This window comes from Salvelinus alpinus, chromosome 7 (genome assembly GCF_045679555.1).
Source record: "Salvelinus alpinus chromosome 7, SLU_Salpinus.1, whole genome shotgun sequence".
Classification (NCBI taxonomy): Eukaryota; Metazoa; Chordata; class Actinopteri; order Salmoniformes; family Salmonidae; genus Salvelinus; species Salvelinus alpinus.
Genome location: NC_092092.1, coordinates 21,994,692 through 22,019,767, shown reverse-complemented (window position 1 = coordinate 22,019,767; position 25,076 = coordinate 21,994,692). Strand labels below are relative to the sequence as shown.

At 42.8% G+C, this 25,076-nt stretch overlaps 2 protein-coding genes and 1 long non-coding RNA gene across 6 annotated transcripts in view; 2 read left to right on the top strand and 1 right to left on the bottom strand.

Moving 5' to 3' along the window:
• sdccag8 (SHH signaling and ciliogenesis regulator sdccag8) overlaps nucleotides 1-3,902 on the bottom strand; it is a 55,718-nt gene extending 51,816 nt beyond the window's left edge. The window contains exons 1-3 of the mRNA XM_071409422.1: nucleotides 3,342-3,902; nucleotides 2,891-3,037; nucleotides 50-135 (exon numbers count right to left, since the gene is read on the bottom strand). Coding sequence (XP_071265523.1) covers nucleotides 50-135; nucleotides 2,891-3,037; nucleotides 3,342-3,408 — 300 coding nt within the window. The 5' untranslated portion in view covers nucleotides 3,409-3,902. The remainder of the gene's footprint in view (nucleotides 1-49; nucleotides 136-2,890; nucleotides 3,038-3,341) is intronic.
• A 39-nt stretch (nucleotides 3,903-3,941) lies between these two features.
• The window catches only part of cep170aa (centrosomal protein 170Aa), a 63,746-nt gene continuing 42,611 nt past the window's right edge, over nucleotides 3,942-25,076 (top strand). For 3 of the 4 annotated variants that reach the window (XM_071409418.1, XM_071409421.1, XM_071409416.1), the window contains exons 1-3: nucleotides 3,942-4,142; nucleotides 14,720-14,879; nucleotides 22,572-22,661. In XM_071409418.1, the coding sequence (XP_071265519.1) occupies nucleotides 14,775-14,879; nucleotides 22,572-22,661 (195 nt within the window). In that variant the 5' untranslated portion in view covers nucleotides 3,942-4,142; nucleotides 14,720-14,774. The remainder of the gene's footprint in view (nucleotides 4,143-14,719; nucleotides 14,880-22,571; nucleotides 22,662-25,076) is intronic. The other variant, XM_071409417.1, reaches the window with a different exon arrangement.
• On the top strand, nucleotides 22,693-24,714 carry LOC139580585 (uncharacterized). The gene is made up of 3 exons (XR_011676068.1): nucleotides 22,693-23,120; nucleotides 23,374-23,433; nucleotides 24,253-24,714. It is a non-coding gene; the product is annotated as an uncharacterized lncRNA (long non-coding RNA).

Sequence of the window (25,076 nt, the reverse complement as noted above, 5' to 3'; positions counted from 1 at the left end):
TGTCTTAAATCTTAACATAGACGCTTATGCACGGTCTTGAGGATAGTACCTTTGGAGAAGATTTTCTCTTTGAAGGAGAAGTGAGTGAAAGTGTCTCTTTTTGCTGCTTTTGCAGGAGTGATCGCAGCTGATTTACTGAAAAACAAAATAATCAATTAGCATATGTAGCAGTGCAAATACACAGGTAAAACTGATTGCAAAAAATATCCATGGGGATAATAATGAAGTGTGCATGTTATTTTGGGAAATCAGTGCTGATGCATGAAGATGTGTCTCTATGGTAGGGTACTCCAACTTCAGCTACTGATTGTACGCCAGATATGTGATAACTATGTTTCCATTTAGTATTTTATTAGAATCCACATTAGCTGTTGCCAAGGAGGCAGCTACTCTTAGGGTTCAAACAGAAATAAAACATTACATCATACACATCTGTGTTGCTTCATTATTACATAACAAGTGTACATTGCTCAATTTTTTCATTACAATTTTACATGACAAAGAATAATGTGTGTGTGTTGCAGGGCATTAAAGGTTAGCTTATACAAAACTCTGACCTGTTCTCGATTTGGAGAAAAAGGCATCATATACAGTGCATTCAGAAAGTATTCAGACCTGTTGACCTTTTCCACATTTTGTTACATTACAGCCTTATTCTAAAATTGATTAAATATTTTTTTTCTTCTAATAAATCTACACACACACAATAACCCATAATGACAAAGCGAAAACACGTTAAGACATTTTTGCAAATGTATAAAAAAAATAAAAACATACCTTTACATAAGTATTCAGACCCTTTGCTATGAGACTCGAAAATGAAATCAGGTGCATCCTGTTTCCATTAATCATCCTTGAGATGTTACTACAACTTGATTGGAGTCCACCTGTGGTAAATTTAATTGGTTGGACATGATTTGGAAAAGAACATGTCTATGTAAAAGGTCCCACAGTTGACAGTGCATGTCAGAGCAAAAACCAAGCAATGAGGTCGAAGGAATTGGCCGTGGAGCTCCAAGGCAGGATTGTGTCGAGGCACAGATCTGAAGAAGGGTACCAAAACATTTCTGCAGCATTGCAGGTCCCCAAAAACACAGTGGCCTCCATCATTCTTAAATGGAAGAAATGTAGAACCACCAAGACTCTTCCTAGAGCTGGCCGACAGCCCAAACTGAGCAATAGGGGGAGAAGGGCCTTGGTCAGGGTGGTGATGAAGAACCTGATGGTCACTGACAGAGCTCCAGAGTTGTTCTGTGGAGATGGGAGGACCTTCCAGAAGGACAACCATCTCTGCAGTTCTCCACCAATCAGGACTTTATGGTAGAGTGGCCAGACGGAAGACACTCAGTAAAAGGCACATGACAGCCCACTTGGCACCTAAAGGACACTCAGACCATGAGAAATAAGATACTTTGGTCTGATGAAACCAAGATTGAACTCTTTGGCCTGAATGCCTAGCATCTCATAACCTGGCGCCATCCCTACGGTGAAGCATGGTGGTGACAACATCACGCTGTGGGGATGTTTATCAGCAGCAGGGACAGGAAGACTAGTCAGGATCGAGGGAAAGATCAACGGAGCAAAGTACAGAGAGATACTCGATGAAAACCTGCTCCAGAGCGCTCAGGACCTCAGACTGGGGTGAAGGTTCATCTTCAAACAGGACAACGACCCTAAGCAGACAGCCAAGACAACACAGGAGTGGCTTCGGGATACGTCTCTGAATGTACTTGAGTGGCCCAGCTAGAGCCTGGACTTGAACTCGATCGAACATCTCTGGAGAGACCTGAAAATAGATGTGCAGTGACGCTCCCCATCCAACCTGACAGAGCTTGAGAGGATCTGCAGAGAAGAATGTGACAAACTCCCCAAATACAGGTGTGCCAAGCGTGTAGCATCATACCCAAGAAGACTTGATGCTGTAATTGCTGCCAAACTTGATGCTGTAGGTGCTTCAACAAAGTACTGACTAAAGGACCTGAATACTTATGTAAATGTGATGTTTTTTTATTTTTATAAATTTGCACAAATTTCCAAATACCTGTTTTTGCTATGTCATTATGGGGTATTGAGTGTAGATTGAGGGGAAAAAACGATTTAATCCATTTGAGAATAGTTGTAATGTAACAAAATGTGGAAAGTCAAAGGGTCTGAATACTTTCCGAATGCACTGTAAATGTCAGTGTACATTTGCAAGTAGCTCTACATAAACCAGAGAACTCAGAAAGATATTAAAACCATGTTTTGTATCGAGTGAGAAATGCCTCGTGCAAGTTGTTTTGAAGTTGTTTTGGTCGCACTGTGTGTCACGCTGTCATCTACTTCACGCGGCCGCATAGAAATGACTAATCCTGCAAAGATGCTGGGAAACGCTAGATGTGTGGCAGCTAAGATGGTGAGGAACCTCCTTGCACAGTACAAGACATTGATTTAATATCTTTCTGAGTTCTTTTTGGGGGGGGGGGCAACATCAAACGGACACGGACATTTATAAGATACCCTTTTCCCCAAATCGAGAATGAAGACGGTATCGCCAAGAGCAGGTTAGTTTAAACATATATGGCTATGTTTTGTATAAACTAATCTGTAACGCCCAGTAATGGAAACATTGTTATCACATAACTGGCGTACAATTTATAGCTACTCCAACTCCAGTCCTGGGGAGCAGGTTTCTGCTACAGCCCATCTCTCATACGCCAAAGTATTCAACTAACCATAGTCCTGAGACTGGAGTATGAGAGTCCTCAATCTGGACTATAATTAGTCAAATCAGGTGTGTTACTGCAGGGCTGGAATGAAAGCCTTCACACCCAGTAGCTTTCCAGGACTGGATTTGGAAAATCCTGGTCTATGGGACCCAAGTGATGACATTGATCACAGGCTCAAGTACCAGCTTCACTCTGTTGCCTTTGGTTCCATGAGTCCTCTCCAGTCATGCTGTCTGTGTCTCCAGCCCTGCCTGGTTCCATGCCCTCTGCATCTGAGCTGGGCTCTTCCAGTGCACTGCTGAGCTGCTGGATGCTGCGGTTTGCTCTCTCTGGGGGTCAAATCATCATGTTGAAAGGTTTACTGTGTAGGTAACAGATATGACTGTATTTGTAAGGCTGAATAACAAACTAATGACAATGTATCCCTCTTTTGAGAAGAGACAGACTAGAGAGTAAACGTGGGGATGTTGTCTTGATTATTTAGCCAGCTCTTGTCGGGAACACTTGAAGTAGGTGTATGGCTAATGTTAACTACAAAATAGAACAAAATGCCAGCTAGCTAGTTATTGTGCATACTTTTCTGGCTAAACTCAACCCTTATCTTAAGCTAGCTAACTAGCCTAATGTCGTTACCTCTGAGTTTCTTTTGATATGCTCCCAACTCTTCTTCCTCCTCATCAGAATCCAACAGTGGCTTCATGGATAACTTGTGAACGTATGTGTGTGTTCTTGATGTAGCTAGCTAGCTTCACATTAAAATATCACATTAAAATATCCCACCAAAAACGTTGCTATCATGTACATAACAAAAGAGACTACAGAGATATGCTCTGGAGACTAGCAGAGGTGTATATGTTGCTATGCCTAGTTTCCTCTCAGATGGCAACCGTTGAAATGAGCAGCTTTACAAATACTTCCGTAACCCAAGCAATGAGCCTTGGAACTTGTCGTTTTATTCTGGACGCGATGTCCAACTTTTGAAAATAAAAACTGTAACCACAAGATCGCGTTGGTAGGCCTATCAGATTGGTATGATCGCGAGACCAGCCTTCGTAATCACATAACGTTGCTTTTATTCGGCCAAAACAATGCACACTAATACATGTTAAGCGAATTTATTTGCAGAATTTCCCAAAATTGTAGTACATATTTGGTTTTAATCTTTGCATTTATTTTATCCCAAATCCCCATTCGTCCGTACATTTGCCAATCAATCTGGAAAAACACGCCCACTGGGTCGAGCTGGAACTGCAGACGCTGGCATGGAGGATGTAGGCAACTCTCCGCTATTTGTAGTGGAATAGCGTTATTGCAGCGCAACTGAGAGAAGTCCAACGCGCATAAGGACAGGGCTGGGCACAGACATCAGCGTACAGTTCCATTGGATATAGCAAGTCTCCATAACAGCCAGCCGAATAGAGCAGCAAAGAAAGGGTAAGTGAGAAATGCATGATAATAAAACGTTTTCCACAGCTGTGTGATTATCTTGGGGAGAATGTTTTTATTGCAACCAAATCTTCCAAGTAAACCAACTGTACAAATGAATAGATAAATGCAGTTTCGGTTTTTACTTTCTGTCAATGTAACTGGAAGATCTGGAACCCATGATAAAATAGGCTACAATGTTTTAATTCCAGGGCATTTTGGTAAATTATTAAATAATAGATGAAAGTAAGGCCTAAATTATAAATCTCATAATTCACAATGGGCCTATGCAGAATGATTACCGTAGCCTATAAAGTCTGATGTCTTATTGGTTAACGATATGTAGATTGAGAGAAAGAGTAGTGAGACTGGCTTGGCTAGTGGCAGTGTATTGTAATGCTGCATGCATGACTACTTCTCCAGCCTTTGTGGGCTTGCTACATTGTTGCAAATATTCCTTGCCATGTAATCGGCTACTGTGTATCCGAGAAGCAATAAAGATAACGCTGTACTCTAGCTACAGTAGCGTTTGATTATTTGCTACATTTTCTTTAGTTGATACAATTTTGATAGTCTAATGCTCGCCTTTAGCTTTAGCCAACCAGGCTATGCTCAGGCTAGGCAGCGCTGGACCGGTCAGGATGTCCAGTTGTTCCCAGTTAATCAGTGGAGGCTACGGGCTTTCATTCGATTAGGTCGTCTATTTGTAATGTTTAGAGGGTTTTTTATGCGAAAAGCTATGCCTTTCGTTTTGGTTTAGCTGTTTTTTCTTTCCCGAAGATGTACCCCTTACCCGAAGATGGGGGGCTTTGTTGTGAAGCCAGACAGCTGGCCTGGTTTGCATCCGCTCTCTTTGTGTAATGTGTAGATTTTTTCACAACACAAGACTTTAATTTTTAAAAAGTGCTGACAGTGCATCTGAATAATTTGATATGTTTGGTTTAATTGGGAATGAAGAGGCCTCTCCGTAGGGAGGTAATTAATGCTCGAATCTCTCAAGATGTCACCTAATGTCAAACTCCCATTAATTAATTAGAGCGGTGTTTTGCTTAGAGCTCTCTTTTTTTATCAGAAAAGCTCGAGATTCTGCCTTTTCCTTATGCTCATTAAAAGTTATAAGCGAATGTGAATCAGGCATACGGTGGTCAGTGCAATCATAAGTATTTATTAAACATTTATTGTCAAGCAAATTTGCTTATAATAGCTAGAACATTAAACCTATGTATGTACATTAAACAGCCTTTTGTCTGTGTGAAAACAGACTGGTATTATTTGAGAGCGGGCCAGTGTACTACATTGACCGTTTTCTTTTGGGAAAGTTGTCTCCTCCTCCTGCAGGAATTCAAGTTTTGGACCTGTGCCACTGATAATGATAGCCAGCACTCCTCCAACTGTAACCGCTGGCTGTAGGCAGCTGCTTATTGGGAAGTATGTCACAGTCATTGTACGACTGGACATGCAGCACACAGAACTAGCCTACGCCTAAGTACTGACACATTTTATGATGCTGTAGTTAGAATACTTCAAATATAGTTCTGCATCAATTATACAGTACCTTATTATCAAGGTCATCATGTCACTCATTAAGCTTTTTTTTTTGTCTAGTCTCAATGACCTCCTGGTACCAACAATGTTTATGGAGGCAGGGTGTTTCCTTTGAATAATAACTTTTTTGTTTGTTTGAGGACTTTGTTGTCCTGCCCTGCCATTGTGTCCCAACAGCCACGGGGAAGCTTGGGAAATTAGTTCACTTTACTATGGCATTTTGTATATTGTTAATCATGAGACCCTGCCTCCTTCACTCTAATACAGAGACTGCCATGAGGCCAGTTCCCTTTTCAGTGTTGTTATAATAGTGTTATTATACACACATATTAAGAATAGAACTGAAGCTTCTACCAGGTCTGTTTTACTAGAGGTTTATGGGTTAATGGCCTGAAAGAATAATGGCCTCTTTTGTTTTCAAGGAGAGTGATAATTTTTTGGCATACCATAGGTAGACTACTTTTCATCTATTTCATCAGCCAGTCAGTCCCATGTTAAAAAACAACATTGGTGTGTCAACTTTTTCAACATGTAGAATGAGTGTCTCAAACAACATTTAATCTTCTTCACATCTGTTTTGGGGTGTGACCAGTAGTTTATATTTGGTTATATTTGTTCAATTGACTCCTATTATCTTTGCCAGTATGGATGATATTTTTCCGAGGGCCAGTCTCTGTTTCTGTGTGAGAGACATGGCTATTTTTATCGTGATGTGAAAATAGGAAGGTTATCTCTGGATAATATTAGAGGTGGTGTCATAGTCAACTTGGCATGGCTAGTGCTAATGTCACTATTAAGGCCACAGCTTAAGGTAGAGCCAATGTTTCAGCCTCACAGGCTATGGTCAGTGTATTTACTAAACCAAACATTTGCTTTACTTGCTCTATAATCTGTATGTTTTCTATAATCTGCTTTTCTAAAATAAAACATACATGTATTTATGTGTCTGGAGAAATTTCGCCTCCTTTCCCTGCTACTGCCCTGAATGGAACAAATCATAACAGGTGCATGACTGTGACCAATGCATTCAGTGTCCCATCTCATCTACATATTGATCAAATAAATTCTTGATGTCCAAATTGATCCTTGTCTGGCATAAGCCAGTAGGGTCACCATTAGTGCAGGGTCCCCATATCCATAGAGAATGTTATGGTTAAATCCAGCATGACAATGTTGCATGTATGCAACATCACCTGTGACCTATATCAATATATCTTAAAATAATAATTGTAATAATAATAATTCTAATATAATATGTAGCTTATTATAAACTGGGTGGTTCGAGCCCTGAATGCTGATTGGCTGACAGCCGTGGTATATCAGACCGTATACTACGGGTATGACAAAACATTTATTTTTACTTGTCTAATTACGTTGGTAACCAGTTTATAAGTCAATAAGGCACCTCGGGGGTTTGTGGTATATGGCCAATATACCACGGCTAAGGGCCGTATCCAGGTTAAGGGCTGTATCCTAAGAACAGCCCTTAGCTGTGGTATATTGGCCATATACCACACCCCCTTGTGCCTTATTGCTTAAATATATAGCTTGAGGCCGTATGTTATGTTAAACAGTTGAATTAGGGATTTCAATGAAAATCTATCAATGACATTGTAAAAGGACAATGAGCATCTATTGCTTGATGTTGAATGGATACAAATGGCTTCCCAAACGCGATTCACTTGAATATACGTTTTCATGGCTATTTTTAATGTAAACAATTAAGCCATGCTGTACCTAAAACATGTACTGTAAGATATTTTAGTATCAGTAGTACTACTGGCATCAGCTACAGTCTATACAGTGAAGCCCATCTGAGTAAAAAACATATGGCCAGCATTGGGCGAAAAGTAACCTAGTGGTTGAGAGCGTTGGGCCAGTAACCGAAAGGTTGCTGGTGTGAATCCCTGAGCCGACTAGGTGAAAAATCTGTCGGTGCCTTTGAGCAAGACACTTAACCCTAGTTGCTCTGGATAAACGTGTCTGCTAAATGTAAATGTATTTACATATGTAGGTCCTATAGATCCTTATGTGCATTACTTCTTAACTTTGGCTTTACATACTGATCACAATCAGGCTTGATGTAGGATTTTTGCAGGGTTTTGTATTTCAAACCAACTGCTCATGTGGTAAATGTGCTGACTATGTTTCCGGACCATATGGTATTTTTGCAGTACCTCCAAAAATATTTGACCCCTTTTTCTCCCCAATTGGTAGTTACAGTCTTGTCCCATCGCTACAACTCCCGTACGGACTCGGAAGAGTCCTCCAAAACACGACCCTGCCAAGCTACACTGCTCGCTTAACCAGGAAGTCAGCCGCACCAATGTGTCGGAGGAAACACAGTACAACTGGTCAGCGTGCATGCGCCCTTCACCTGCCACAAGGAGTTGCTAGAGTGTGATTGGACAAGGACATCCCGGACGGCCAAACCCTCCCCTAACCCAGATGACGCTGGGCCAATGGCTCTCCCAGTCTCGGCCGGCTGTGACACAGCCCGGGATCAAACCCAGGTCTCTAGTGACGCCTCTAGCACTGCCATGTAGTGCCTTAGACCGCTGAGCCACTCAGGACGCCCCTCTATGCATTTTTAACAAACCAATTTACCAAGCCTCAGAGATAACTTGCTCCAGTTGTGACAAATTAAGGAAAGCCATTCATGATTTACAACAAAATACAGTATGCTGATATTTTTGTTGTATAGTTTCTGCTATCAGTACTTATTATTGGATATGTGCAGCCAAGGTAATGGAACAATGTCTGAATGGCAAATGCATTTGTCCCCTTGAACGTTCTTGGTCTGTCAGACTGACAAGGGCAGGGAACAATGCTCGTCACTTAACCTTCACCCAGAATGGCCTCATGCTCACATTAGGAATAGGAACTGCTAGTAAGAGCTAACGATTGAGTCGTTACAATAACCATGACATAATTCACCCTGTGGGTGATTAAACTAGAGAGCAGTAGTTAAATCACTATTTTAGATTAGATTAATGTTGTATCTTTTAAGCCTAGTAAGAAAGAGACAGTTTCCCAGACTGAGGCACATGACTACATGTTCATTACGTGGCTGGAGAAGCTTTCCATCAACATATTCTGTCTGCTCTGTTGGTTTTAGCTAGTGCTCGAGCATCCCTCAGTGGAGTTTACCATGTTAAACAAGGTTCATCACTAAAACTATGACAAACCTTGACACAAGAGACCCCAACTACGACCTATTCAAGAGTTTAAAGGTTCTTCCAACCTCCAATTACAAGATAATGTTTTGTAGGGCTATGTGCTCTTTGAGTTTATTTAGTCAAACAGAGTTGGTCTGTAGCCATTCTCCCTATATGTTTTTCTGTCCCCATAGCACCCAGCAATATGGTTCAATAACAGAGGGAGACTGTTAGCTATTGTTAAACTTTGCAGTCAGCCCAGATAACCATCTCACCTAGACAACCATCTCAGTGCTGAGTCCTTGAAGATAATTATTTTGATCACCAAATTATTCTGTCACCAAATAATTATTATCAAATTAATGAATATAGATAACAATGTTATTATGGATCCATAGACCAACTGATATCATATAAGGATAAGCAGATTACTAAATTATGTCAATACAAATACTAGCCTATTCTATTTGAGCAATTAGCATAGTGGCGCATTGTGGTTAGGTAAATGAGTGACACATCAATATCTTTTTCATGTATGTGCACAGGAAAAGTAAGCCATTCTGGTACAAACGTCAAAGTAAATTGTCTTCATACAGATTGACAGTCAGCATGAAACTGCAACACTCCCCTGGGAATAAGTCATTGAACCCTCAATGTATGCATAGTCAAATTTCCCGCCAAATGACCAGATAGTGTCTGCGATAGCTGTTAAAATTGTAATCAGGTCTAATACTAGCAAGGGATGTTGTCTGAGGCCATGACGCCGTTAAGCCTTCCCTGACGAAAGCCTATTTCTGGAGGAATGGATACACAAGATCAATCGATTGTGTGGTTATATAAAATTTTGCCTCCTAGTGATGAGTAACTACTCCCATACCAAAACCGTAAGATATTTAGATGGGAGCGCTATGCAGCCTAGCTGTAAGTCATTTAAAGAAAGGATCCTTGTGTCTGATCTCTCCTTTTGTGTAGGGTTAGATGTATACCTCTATGTCTGCTGGGCCTGGTCTGATCTGTCTGGCTGTAAATAATAGTGCACTCATCTGGGACCAGAATACTACTGTCTTATCCTGGGTGATACAGCCCTTTTTGTTGTTTATTGCCCTGGGCTGTTGTCTTGCCTACCTATGCTTTCTGACTGTCTGGATGCAGCCATGTATCAAAGTAATGGGCTCTCATTAGCTTTGGGCCATTGCCTGCTGAAGCAAAGAAGAAGATCAGACAAGCGTACTGTAGTATGCCATTTACTTTATGAGGTTTTACAGCAAACAATCTAGTTCATTTTAGTGCAAGTTGACAGTAGGCCACATTTTACATCACAGCCCAACCCTTTGCTGAAACACTTGCCTCTACATCTTGAAAATAATGTGGGAGTGCTTGCACAGATTGCCTATGTGTAGGTGCATTTGTGCAGCTGTGTGTTTGGTTGCAGTTTTGGTTGCAGTTTGCTGTGATAGGTGGGCTGAATCAGTAGCTCTGGCCTATGTTGGGATAAGGAGGCAGAGGGACGGGCACTTACACAGCTGTTGCATCATCTGGTCATGGCGCTACGTGGAGGATCCATGGTCACAGGAGGGAAACACATTAGAGACACTCGGAAGGGAACGCCCCGTTCATCTCTGTCACTTCCTTACAGAGGGAGCCTGGGATCTGATTGGCTTAGAGAGGAGGGAAGGATTTTGAATGGCTGGAATGAGAGCACCATATTAGTCATACTATTCGGTATGTTGTATTTAGACTAAGTAATGATAAAGCTTAGAAGGGATTAGTCAAAGAGCTGATTATGCTAGATTTGCTTTAGCTTTCTCTCTAATTATTATTTTTCTCCTTTAACAGCTAATCATACACATTGTGAAATCTCATGAGAGTAACTGGCTTAGTGGAAAAGAGGCTTGTGTTGCCTTCAAGAGGCTACTGTTACTGTATGAGAATCTGTTTAAAACACAAAGCAGTTTTTCAAATCACACACGCAGTGTAACAATCTAACTTCCTGTCCAAGTGAATTCAAAGATGAGCGCGGGCCATCCTCAGGAAGCATTGAGCTAACTTCCTGCTTTGCATGCCTTCACCTCCTCACAAAGCATACACAGTCAGCTCAGAACAATCCAGCTCTTTGACCTAGTGGGGGTGGGGTAAAGGGTCTCTACCCAGCCAAAACCATGACGTCATCCCTTAACCCACAACAAGGATGTTAGAGGATGATAGGGTTAGAGATGAGAATTTTGCAATAACTCATCTGTTTTGAAATGGCATGAAATTGTTTACCAATCCACAGTCCTCACAGGACATGACAAACAAGACAAACATATTGTACAGTATCAGTGCCATAAGTTCTGCACTGTAGAGGAGTACTCTGCCAGAGATCCACCTGGCTTGCAGGCCTGCCTCATGTCTCAACCTTTGAAACATTCTCCCCCTCAGATCCAACCATTTGAAGCCAATAACAAATTAACATTGGCATGCATGCGGTGGGTTGTGGGTTGTGGGTTGTAGGTTAGTCGTTTAGCAGGGTTTGAGTCCTGTCAGAGCTGCATGTGTGCTGCAGGAGAGATACAGACAGACAGACCTAACCCAGTATATTCCCCAGCTGGGAATATGAAGACTGTGAATACTCTTTTATGTGGGATTAATTGAAGGCTTTTTCTTTACACTGGTTGGCTTGTACTGAGACTCCTGGCTGTGCTGTGCCACGTTACATTCTCCATATCCCTGGATTCTGCGGTGGTTCCTCCTGGACTAATGACTCCACTGTGGCTAGGCCTCTGATTCCTGGGCTCCGAGGGGGAGAAACACCACACACTATTATCATGTTTTCCTGCTACAGTCGTTCGATTCATGTACAGAAAATGCTCTTCCTTCATTCTTAATCGCAATTATTTTGTGATTTGAATCTTCTTTTCACCAAATAACTTGACATTGAAACATACTCTAACAAGGATATACCTTTTATATGGGTTAAAGTTTCATGTTTTATTTTTCGTATGTACAGGATACACATGCTTACTTGGGCTGTTATGCAATAGATTTTGGAGGAAATTTCAGAAATTCATTCAAATGTTGTGAAATGGGAGACAACTGGCGAGCAGATGCATGCACACAAATGTTCTACTTGATCCAAAGCAATGTGAAGGCCTATTAATGCAGGACAAAATGTTGAACGGCAGGTAATATTACAATAAAAAACCTTCTTGTGCAGGATGTGCACCCAATAAGCTCTTTCTATGCCTTTGGTACAGTAATTCAAAACCCATCCCAGATAAAACCTAGAACACTATTTCATTCTGTCCATTCTGTGGAATAATCAGTGTGTCCAGGGGTTTGTCTGTGAAACATGATCAAATATTAATGCCACTCTTTCATGAACACACCACCAAATAACAATACAATTTGAGAGGTCATGGGAGAGGCGTCATATACAATAGTGTCTGTGAGAGACAGGGGAGGGGAGGGAGAATAATTTACAGCAGGGTTCCCCAACTGGCAACCCGTGGAAGATTTTATTTGGCCCCCCCAAGTTTTCTTTAAATTCTATTGTTAGACATAAGACTCTAAAAACACCAGCTATTACGCTCCACGTGATTTTCATTTTGGAAATATGTTCCAAAGTATTACCATTCATAATAGACAGATATACACTCAGTGGACAGTTTATTAGGTACGCCCATCTAGTACCGGGTTGGACCCCCCTTTGCCTCCAGAACAGCCTGAATTATTCTGGGCATAGAAACATTGCTCAAATGGTATCAAGGGACCTTACGTGTGGCAGGAAAACTTTCCTCACTCCATTACACTACCGCCACCAGCCTGTACCGTTGTCACTAGGCAGGATGGGGCCATGGACTCATGCTGCTTACGCCAAATCCTGACTCTGCCATCAGCATGACGCAACAGGAACCGGGATTTGTTGGACCAGGGAATGTTTTTCCACTCCTCAATTGTCCAGTGTTGGGGACCACCTGCCCAGTGGAGCTGCTTCTTCTTGTTTTTATCTGACAGGAGTGGAACCCGGTGTGGTCGTCTGCTTCAATAATAGCCCATCCGTGACAAGCACTGACGAGTTGTGCGTTCCGAGATACCATTCTGCACACCACTTTTGTACTGTGCCGTTATATGACTATTTGTGGCCCACCTGTTAGCTTGAACGATTCTTGCCATTCTCCTTCGACCTCTCATCAATGAGCTGTTTTTTGTTTATTGTTTTTTGTTTATTGTCGCACCATTCTCGTAAACCCTAGACACTGTCATGCGGGAAAGCCCAGAAGGCCGGCTGTTTCTGAGATACTGGAACCGGCGCGCTTGGCACCGACAATCATACCACGCTCAAAGTCGCTTAGGTCACTCGTTTTGCCCATTCTAGTGTTCAATCGATCAGTAACTGAATGCCTTGTTGCCTGTCTGTCTGATTATCATAGCAAGCCACGGCTACGTGACTCACTGTATGTAGGCGCAAGCAATTTTCGTGAACGGGCTGGTGTACCTATTAAACTGGTCACTGAGTGTATGTGATCGTATACAAATGTAGCCAAGGTTTTAAATTATTATATTTTAGTAAAATATGATATTTGTTTAGCCTTCTTGCGGTCAATTGGAAAATGACTTGTAATTATGTTCTAGCCCCCTGACCATCCTCTCAATAAAAAATGGTCCCGCGGCTGAATCTAGTTGATGATCCCTGGTTTACAGGCTAATCTGTAAGCGGACATAATATCATCTGTTCTCATGTTCTGCAGACACTCTGAGGTGGGAGAGGCACTCATAACTCAGACACAATATGTTCTCATAATAATACACCATTAATGTGTGCACGGGGGACTGAGGGATTGTGAGGGAGAAGATCTACCAGTTTTAGCACCCAAGAACACAATACAATATTTGGCAGAGCAGGAGAACAGTGTCTCTTCTCCAAGTCCTTTTTTGTGTATGGCAACAAGCCATGTGTATCCAAAACATGAAGTGTGAAGAGAGACTGTCACGTTGTCACGGCCACTTGGCTCTTGTTTCAATGCCTTTGTTTATATGCATGCGTGCATGAAAAAAGGATTTTGGTCTTGCTGCACTCATTGTATTAGTCCTTCGTGCAGCATTGCCTCATTGCCTACCACAAGAAATGTGTGTGCAAGTCAAATCTTAAAGTTTGACTTGAGGATTGTTGAATAGGCATTTATTAAGTAGACTTACTTAAGAGATCAGAGAAATAACAGTTTAGCTCCTTAATCTGTGTTTAATCTATCCTCTGACGTTACTTAAAGGCTGCAAAATGGCACTGAGCTCTTCCAGTTTCTGGTGTCAGCATGCAACACTATGTAGCCTCACATTTCTATTTAAACAAGCAGTTAAATGCAGCGTATTGGAGTACGGAACTAACAGCGGTATGCAGGGTACCTTTCCCATAGCCATGGTAAATTGAATATGATTCACAGTGTTGTGACTTTTGTGACACTTTCAAGAGGTTATGGAGGAGCAGGTCTGTACGTCAGGCAGTTATGCTGCTTGATTATTTTCTCCAGCCCTGAGCTTGGACTTGGAACTGCTCTGTCTGACCTCCTTCTTAGCCCAACAGAAGAAGAAGAAAAAATATATTTTAGGGTGGGTTGCTCAGCTCAGCCAAGATTCTTACATCACTTCCTGTAGCATCTGGCAATGATCAGGGCCAGCCAGGGCAGACACAGCTAGGGAGGATGTAGCTTTCCCAGACTGTGCAAGCGCCCGTCAACACACAGCTACTCCAAACCACACAGCTACTCCAGATGCAAAAACATTTTAAAGAATAGCTGTTTTGTAAATACATTTAACTTCTTCTTTCTTAGTTCTTTCCTCAATCACTCTTTTTCCACCCCTCTTTCTCTTCCTCATCCACCTTGTCTTTCCTTCTCTCCCTCTCAGGATGACGTAGGGTTGGAGGTGGGAGTGAGTAGCATCGAGCCGTAGCAGAGCAGAGATGAGTCTCACGTCATGGTTCCTGGTGAGCAGCGGGGGCACTCGCCACCGTCTGCCCCGGGAGATGATCTTTGTCGGCCGAGACGACTGCGAGCTCATGCTGCAGGTGAGCACAGCTCCAACTGCTAGAACATAAACTTGATTCAACACAACACAACCCCAGTCACTGTACTCACACTGTTAGACATAGAGCATACCTGAATTAATGACTACTTGGGATTCACAGACTGTTTGCCGAAAGTATCATAGTCTTTTATTATTTATTTCTCCATTATATGCTAGCTCCCAGGGGTGATCTGACCATTTTGATAAACGTTGATACGTTGGGCGTGGGCTGTATCTAAGGAAACACCATGCAACATAATCAGACAATGGCAATATTATATATCCACAGGCAGCCTGGTTTAAATAGACAACTTCCTTTGTTTTTAGTGGAGCTGTTGGTGTTTCCAGAGGCTACGCCTGGCGCAGCTAAGCAGGCTGCTGCCGCTGTGAAAGTGATATGGCTGAGAGCACCTTCTTTATATCACACGCATGACCTCTAACCCCTGGGGATTAGGTCATGTGAACACAGCTAGTGACCCCTATGTTGCATGGTTTTAGGAGGAAGGGAATGCATCAAGCTCACTGCCTTTTGAACAACCCTGTTGTTTAGTTTAAATGTGATATGTGCATTTTTACAATGCTATTTTACAAAGCTTGTATCTCCTGGGGATAATGTATCTGAGCTTTGCAAGTTTTGAGACAGGTAAAATATTTAATTTATGCATGAATAGCTGTGTCATTCTTAGTACTATTTCATCTAGGGTCTAATTTTACCACCCCATGGAGTACCAGCCTTGACATCTGAGCAGGGCTCAGCAGAGTACCAGGCTTGACATTTGAGCTGGACTCAGCAGAGTACCAGGCTTGACATCTACGCAGGACTCAGCAGAGTACCAGCCCTGACATCTACGCAGGACTCAGCAGAGTACCAGCCCTGACATCTATGCAGGACTCAGCAGAGTACCAGGCTTGAAATCTGAGCAGGACTCAGCAGAGTACCAGCCCTGACATCTACGCAGGACTCAGCAGAGTACCAGCCCTGACATCTATGCAGGACTCAGCAGAGTACCAGGCTTGAAATCTGAGCAGGACTCAGCAGAGTACCAGCCCTGACATCTACGCAGGACTCAGCGGAGTACCAGTCTTGACATCTACGCAGGACTCAGCAGAGTACCAGGCTTGACATCTGAGCAGGACTCAGCAGAGTACCAGGCTTGACATCTGAGCAGGACTCAGCAGAGTACCAGGCTTGAAATCTGAGCAGGACTCAGCAGAGTACCAGCCCTGACATCTACGCAGGACTCAGCGGAGTACCAGTCTTGACATCTACGCAGGACTCAGCAGAGTACCAGGCTTGACATCTGAGCAGGACTCAGCAGAGTACCAGGCCTGACATCTGAGCAGGGCTCAGCAGAGTACCAGGCCTGACATCTGAGCAGGGCTCAGCAGAGTACCAGGCTTGACATCTGAGCAGGGCTCAGCAGAGTACCAGGCTTGACATCTGAGCAGGACTCAGCAGAGTACCAGGCTTGACATCTAAGCAGAACTCAGCAGAGTACCAGGCTTGACATCTGAGCAGGACTCAGTAGAGTACCAGGCTTGACATCTGAGCAGGGCTCAGCAGAGTACCAGGCTTGACATCTGAGCAGGGCTCAGCAGGGGTGTCTTCTAAGGAGAAGCCCTCCCTGAAAACTGTCATAACCTGAATATTCACATGAAACCTGATTATATAACCTCTTATCCCCCTCTGTTCTGCCTCTTTGGTTCTGTGTTGTTACATTGTCTCATGAGGTAATTCAGACAATTGGAGAATTGTGAGCCACTAACCTCACACAGACCTGCATTTGTTGTTATTAGAGAAGTCAGGAGTAATAGTAGAAAGACTGATAGTAACTGAATGGGCTTTGTTAAGGAGTACTTAGGGAGGGCATGCTGCATGGGAATGGTAGTCTACCTCACTCTAGTGTGTGTGTGTGTGTGTGTGTGTGTGTGTGTGTGTGTGTGTGTGTGTGTGTGTGTGTGTGTGTGTGTGTGTGTGTGTGTGTGTGTGTGTGTGTGTGTGTGTGTGTGTGTGTGTGTGTGTGTGTGTGTGTGTGTGTGTGTGTGTGTGTGTGTGTGTGTCCACACATGAAAGTGTGAGAGAGAAAGTCCCAGACAGAGATATTTATAGAAAGTGGGGCAGATACCTCCTGAGTTAGATCTATCCTGACTGAAATGGCTCCATAGGAAGTAGAGTGGCTGCTGCATTGCCAAGTGTAGCGCAGAGAATGGGTGTGGTGTAGCAACAGTATATCATATAATACTTATGAAAAAACGGCTCAATTCAATCTGTATCGCGGAAGTTTCAATTCGCGGTATAGTGCAATTTAAATGTAAAAGCAATGTTCCCGCGTTTGCGGAGACTGCATTCACAGTAAGCGCTGCATATGTTGGCTCAATTGGAAATTACTTTTACATTTCAATCGCGCTACAGCGCGGATCTTCAGCGCTACGGATTGAATCTAGGCCTTAGACATAGATTCTAAAGCAACATAGATTTCAAAGCAACGGCAATGGTTGTACAACTATCCTTCAAAAAGTGTCACAGTACAACGATACAAATGTACATTCTGTGCTCCTTGACGTCAACTCTGTGAATCTAACTAAATTAGACTTTCCAGAACAACTTAAGTAGTTGATTACTCACTGGCCAAGTTTACTTAGTGCCTGTCCCTTTTTCAGCCATGACTCTGTACAACGAGTACATTTATTTACAAGTAACTGAATTGCCTGTAGTGTATGTGTGGCAATACCGATGATGCTTCAGTCCTTAACAGTGATGTAGATAGTGGTAAAAAAAATGGTGGGTAAACTCAAATTCACCGGTCACGGTGTGTGTATTTGTATTTTTCTGCAAAAGGTGGGTAAACTGTTGGGCAAAAGTAAAAGTTGGGCACTCTGCGTTTACTTACCCTCCACTATACCACTGCTCCTTAACTCTGAGACACTTGAAACCCAGGCTTCACATACACTTTCTTGGAGACACAAATCAAGAAGTCCTCCTTCAACCTCAGCAATCCTCAGTTTGTCCCTGTCTACTAATGAGTATATAATTAAGCAGCAGGTCATTAATACATCAGCACATCCCCAATAGAAGTTAGAAGGTACCGTGCTAAATGGCTTCTAAAGAACAAACAGTTCAGAGTGCCAGCAAGATACTTAAACGTTTTACTGCTGAAATCATCAGGGTTGGAATGAAAGGAACAAGGAGGCTGTCTTTTAAACAGGGATCCTCTTTTCTTGTGTGGGTCTCTCTGATGACCTGGAGGAAAGAGAGGAGAAGACTGGGTACTTTGTTTAGTGTGAGTCTGCCAACGGAAAATACGCCTAGAGGTCTGGGCCATGTGACTGTTTTTACGGCCACAGTCTTGTTGTCACATGGGTATCTCAGCAATGTACGGGTTTAAGATCCGTTGCATGGCTTCCCAACTCAAGGGTATCAGACTCAAATATGGACCCCTCCCAACTAGGCCTCTTGTAGTTAGTAACAGTCAAATCAAAGCATTATGTTTATGATTGAAATATTTTTTTTCACGGAGGAAACAGTCTCTCATACTGTGTTCTCTACAATACTGTATATAGTATATCTACAGTAGGTTTATGTGAGTGTGAATGGTGTGTTTTATTTGTCACTTATATATAACAAGTCATTTTCACCATGACACTTAGTTACTTCAAATTCAGCAATGACATGCATGATTTTGTAGACAATCGCTCTCCCTTCATTCTCCTGAATCACATAGAATGTTTTCATGCTCTGAACAGGAAAAGACGAGATTCCAGTATGCCTATGTGTGGGTGCTTTAGCTCTGTCTCTGTATGGACACTCGATATGGCTCGTCTCCTCTGCAGTGTGGGAACTGGGAGATACTGTTCTGTTGTAGGTGGGCTGTATCTCTACTACAGAGTCAGGCCAGATCAAACAAGCCCTGTTATAAGACATGCAGTGTGGCACACAGAGATTAGGTGCATGGGATTAGAGATGAAGCTCCCAGCAGGCCACCTCTCTCTTTCTCTCGCTTCAGGGGGGAATCGTCATTCGAGATCTGTGCACTTACAATAAGTTGACGATTGTGTAAATCATGCATTGATGTCGAATCAAATCAAATTGTATTGGACACATGCAGATGTTAATCCGAGTGTAGCGAAATGCTTGTGCTTCTAGTTCCGACCGTGCAGTAATATCTAACAAGTAATCTAACAATTTCACAACAACTACCTTATACACACAAGTGTAAAGGAATGAATAACTACATATAAATATATGGATGAGCGATGGCCGAACGGCATAGGCAAGATGCAGTAGATGGTATAGAGTACAGTATATACATATGAGATGAGTAATGTAAGCTATGTAAACATTATATAAAGTGGCATTGTTTAAAGTGACTAGTGATACATTTATTACATCCAATTTTTAATTATTAAAGTGGCTAGATATTTGAGTCAGTATGTTGGCAGCAGCCACTCAATGTTAGTGATGGCTGTTTAACAGTCTGATGGCCTTGAGATAGAAGCTGTTTTTCAGTCTCTCGGTCCCAGCTTTGATGCACCTGTACTGACCTCGCCTCCTGGATGATAGCGGGGTGAACAGGCAGTGGCTCGGGTGGTTGTTGTCCTTGATCTTTTTGGCCTTCCTGTGTCATCGGGTGGTGTAGGTGTCCTGGAGGGCAGGTAGTTTGCCCCCGGTGATGCGTTGTGCAGGCCTCACTACCCTCTGGAGAGCCCTACGGTTGTGGGCGGAGCAGTTGCCGTACCATGCGGTGATACAGCCCGACAGGATGCTCTCGATTGTGCATCTGTAAAAGTTTGTGAGTGTTTTTGGTGACAAGCCAAATTTCTTCAGCCTCCTGAGGTTGAAGAGGCACTGTTGCGCCTTCTTCACCATGCTGTCTGTGTGGGTGGACCATTTCAGTTTGTCCGTGATGTGTACGCCGAGGAACTTAAAACTTTCCACCTTCTCCACTACTGTCCCGTCGATGTGGATATGGGGGTGCTCCCTCTGCTGTTTCCTGAAGTCCACGATCATCTCCTTTGTTTTGTTGCCGTTGAGTGTGAGGTTATTTTTCTGACACCACACTCCGAGGGCCCTCACCTCATCCCTGTAGGCCGTCTCGTCGTTGTTGGTCATCAAGCCTACCACTGTAGTGTTGTCTGCAAACTTGATGATTGAGTTGGAGGTGTGCATGGCCACGCAGTCATGGGTGAACAGGGAGTACAGGAGAGGGCTGAGAACGCACCCTTGTGGGGCCCCAGTGTTGAGGATCAGCGGGGTGGAGATGTTGTTTCCTACCCTCACCACCTGGGGGCGGCTTGTCAGAAAGTCCAGGACCCAGTTGCACAGGGCGGGGTCGAGACCCAGGGTCTCGAGCTTAATGACGAGTTTGGAGGGTACTATGGTGTTAAATGCTGAGCTGTAATCGATGAACAGATTCTTACATGGTATTCCTCTTGTCCAGATGGGTTAGGGCAGTGTGCGATGTGATTGCGATTGCGTTGTCTGTGGACTCATTGGGGCGGTAAGCAAATTGGAGTGGGTCTAGGGTGTCAGGTAGGGTAGAGGTGATATGATCCTTGACTAGTCTCTCAAAGCACTTCTTGATGACGGAAGTGAGTGCTACGGGGCGATAGTCGTTTAGCTCAGTTACCTTAACTTTCTTGGGAACAGGAACATGGTGGCCATCTTGAAGCATGTGGAAACAGCAGACTGGGATAGGGATTGATTGAATATGTCCGTAAACACACCAGCCAGCTGGTCTGCGCATGCTCTGAGGACGTGGCTAGGGATGCCGTCTGGGCCGGCGGGCCTTGCGAGGGTTAACACGTTTAAATGTTTTACTCATGTTGGCTGCGGTGAAGGAGAGCCCGCAGGTTTTGGTAGCGGGCCGTGTCAGTGGCACTGTATTGTCCTCAAAGCGAGCAAAGAAGTTGTTTAGTTTGTCTGGGAGCAAGATGTCGGTGTCCGCTACGGGGCTGGTCTCGTGTCTAAGCCGTTGAATTGCGACTCTACTTTGTCTCTATACTGACACTTAGCTTGTTTGATTGCCTTGCGGAGGGAATAGCTACACTGTTTGTATTCGGTCATGTTTCCGGTCGCCTTGCCATGAATAAAAGCAGTGCTTCACGCTTTCAGTTTTGCTGCCATCAATCCACGGTTCCTGGTTGGGGAAGGTTTTAATAGTCACCGTGGGTACAACATCACCGATGCACTTGCTAATAAACTCGCTAACCGAATCAGCGTATACATCAATGTTGTTGTCTGAAGCTATCCGGGAACATATCCCAGTCCACGTGATCGAGCAATCTTGAAGCGTGGAATCAGATTGGTTGGACCAGCGTTGAACAGACCTGAGCACGGGCGTTTCCTGTTTTAGTTCTGTCTATAGGCTGGTAGCAACAAAATGGAGTCGTGGTCAGATTTGCCGAAAGGAGGGCTTTGTATGCGTCGCGGAAGTTAGAGTAGCAATGATCCATAATTTTTCCAGCCTGGGTCGCGCATTCAATATGGAAGATTTGTGTGAAGTTAGGATATCTGTCACACGTCACTTAGCCATACCGGCAGTTAAACATATAAACATGCAAACATACACACTTATTCCCTTACAGCTTCAAAATTGACTGGTATTCAAAACAGACAATATTACTCAGACCTAGGCTACTTGGCTAGAGCGATATCAGAAAGGTCTCATCTCTATACTGTATTGTATGTGTCTAGTCCCTGTGCTGTGGTATGTACTGTGTCACAGACACTAGTCTCTTGGTCTAATCTGGTTTGATCTTGTTTGATCACAAACCTAATCTACAGGGGAAGGTTTGCCCTCAACAAATGTGTATATGGCATCAGAATACAGTATCTGCTCTGTGAAAGAATTCTCCATGTGTCCTTTATCCATAGTCCGATCATGATAGTGCCATTTTCCATCACTCATGACAATTAGAATTATGACTGGAATTTGGCATTGAATCCAGAGATGCTGAAAGTGTTATTTTGTTTAGGGTACATCCCTGATACATTCCCTAAAGTTTGCAGTATCTAGATGTTTCAAATCAAACTCTATAGAGCTGATAGGGTGCTCTTGGGAGATGGTAAAACATTGAAACTATCTATCTCGCTTCCTCCCTCCACTCCCCCCTACATATTATGTTATATGTGTTTGTGCTTCCATCTCTGTCTGTTTGAGAATAATACAGGGCCTAACTGTCTTGTAAAAAAGGGTGGCAGGTAGCCTAGCAGTTAGAACGGGCTAGTAACCGAAAGGTTGCTGGTTTGAATATCCGAGCCGGCAAGGTGAAAAATCTGTCAATGTGCCCTTGAGCAAGGCACTTCAACCTAATTTGCTCCAGGGGCACGGTACTACTAAGGCTGACCCTCTAAAACAACATGTTTCACTGCACCTATCTGGGGTTTGTGATTATTTAAAAAAAAGTATATATAAAATAAAATAAAGTAAAATATAAAATAAAAAGTATATATAAAAAATAAAAAGTATTATGAATGGAAATATACAGTACATACCTCTGTGTTTCAAAAATGTAATCTTACTTTAACAATGTATGTTATTCCTCCTTCAAACACTGACATTGCTGCATGATTGGATGTTGATATGATAATGCACACTGTTATCTCATGTCAAAAACATTTCAAGATCAGCATTGATGTCAAGTTCTAATCTAACAATGTGTAACACCATTACTGTTGTGTTTGTGTTTACAGTCGCGGAGTGTTGACAAGCAGCATGCAGTCATCAACTACGAGTTAACCAGCGATGAGCACAAAGTCAAGGACCTTGGCAGCCTGAACGGGGTGAGTGAGAGGAGGGTGAAGGGGTAGGGGAGGAGAAGAGATGTAAAGGGGTCAGGGGTTAAAGGGACATTTCACCGCTGTTCCATTTCACTATATATGTCCATTAATGTGCTATTAACATATCATATGTGTCATAAACATTTTGAATTTCCTCACTACACGCAAATACGAGCGTTTCTGCATCTCACCAGTAGAAACGGACCAGCTACATTTCCGGGCTGTAAGCAAACACCCGTGGAGGTGTATCCAGTTGATGTGAGAAATATCAAAATATCTGTGTTTGTAGCCAGCACTTTCAGCCAGAAGGTTTCGAAACGGAACTGAAGTCTCAACTAATGGGGTTACCATGTCGACCGAATGTTGAAAAGTGATGCTATTCCATCGATTTTCCCCTTCACTTCAAAGAGGAAGGCATCCGATCCGCCAACATCAGAACAGCAGAAAAGAGGTCAAGCTGAGGTAACGTAGCTAACGATAACTAGCTAACTAGCTAGCGTTGAACATTTGTTTATCTAAACCAAAAACTAGATAGCTAGCTTTCGTAATACGCTGGCTAGACATTCCAAACTATATCAATGTAGTTAGCCAGCTGCTATCTGGTGATGTGATTTGTAACTTTGCAAGTAAACGTTAGCTTCGTTAGATTACGTTAGCTAACCATTAGCTAGCTAACTAACTACCGCAGAGGCTAATGTGACTGTGTTCTATTTAGAGTCCGATCCCATCAACATATGCAGAGGCATCAACATCAAGCTCAGCACCCGGAACTAGTGTAAGTCACTTTCTAAAATCGACTAAATATTTCCATGACTCCATGATGAGCAAATAAATATACTGGAGCTAGGCATGGACATAGTCTGTGTCGTGTTGTCATAGTTGGTGCGTTTACAAGTACTGTAGGCTGCAACTTCTACTGTATGGTGTGAGTGACTGAGTGGGTATTGTGTGTGAAGGCATGATCTATTGACATGAGGGGTGTGGGTGGATGTAGTACCTTGTTTAAGTGTGTATTGGTGGAGAAACAGTTGTAAAATGTTGGCTAATCACTGACTACTGTGTGTTCTACACACTAATCCTGCTGCTGATGACAGACTTTGACACCAGCTTTAGTAGTACAGAGCCTGTAGACCCATTGGAAGAAAGATTTCAGCCTTGAAATAGCTCAAACTCATCATGATCTGACTTTAAAACAAGCCAGGACAGCCAAAAGGATTTATGAAAGCAAAATCACCAATACACTGAACTGTCTACAAGACAAGTGCTCTTAAAAACGTTTCACTTGCAGTCAGTTCTTTGGCATGGGTGAGGGTCTGATAGAATACTCTTCTAGCCTATTCACTCTATTGTTGGCAGTGTTTTTCTACTCAACAGCACAACTGTAGGTGCTCATACACAACAATACACTACTAGACTGCCCCCCCCCCCCCCCCAAATGTTTCACATCTTTGCTAACAGCCTATTTCAATGCCCCATTATTGACTCTGAGTGTAACAAAACACATACCAGTCTACTGTACCCTTTTTTGTTTACAGATTAACATGGTTTATTCTATGGTTACACATCCCCATGATCAGTCTTCATATCTTTCCAGGAGACTTGCAGTACAAACAAATCTTCTGCAAGAGGTCGAATCAGTGGCTGGTGACGAAAGTGTATGAGAGGCTAGTCCACCTGGCTGTGGAGTGCAGGAAGAACCAGATGGTTGTCTACAAGGAGCCAGAGTCACAGCCCCACAAACCCAACATCGCCACAGCGCAAAAGCCTGCAAAACCAGCTGCCATTACCCTACACAAGAAGAGGTTCACCAGCTGAAGAACATTCTAGAACCTGCCTGGAACATTCAACCAACACAACATCCATATTCAGTTAGACTGATGTTGTAATATAATATAGAATGCCCAGTATGTGCACAACTGCATTGTGGTATAGATATTGCTACAGTAGCTGTTGTACAGTATGTATATAATGGTGTTTTATATATATTTTTTAACTGTACTGACAAGTGACTAAATTATTCCATCTGCATAAGAAACCAATAAAGAGTTGACTTCAACTTCTGGAGCAGTTCATTCTAATATTCATGAAATGTATTTGGATCAACTAGCTTCAGTCTTACAGCTAAAACAAATGATGCAGGGAGTTGGTGTAGCATTTGAACTTACATTTGTTTGCAAGTTAACATGTTTCAATAAAACAGTAGATTAGTCTGTCAATATAGCAAATACTGTAAGTAGACATGGCTTGTATTCAAGACAAGGTTTATTTGCTCTGGAGACCGAGGTGAGTTTACATAGCAGTATGCAGGAACAGTTATGGCAATGTATGACATATACAGTAGAAGAAAAATATACCACTAACGCTTAGAATAGATGCTGCAGTTCAACAAAGGAAATACATGCATATGGTGTGTTTGGG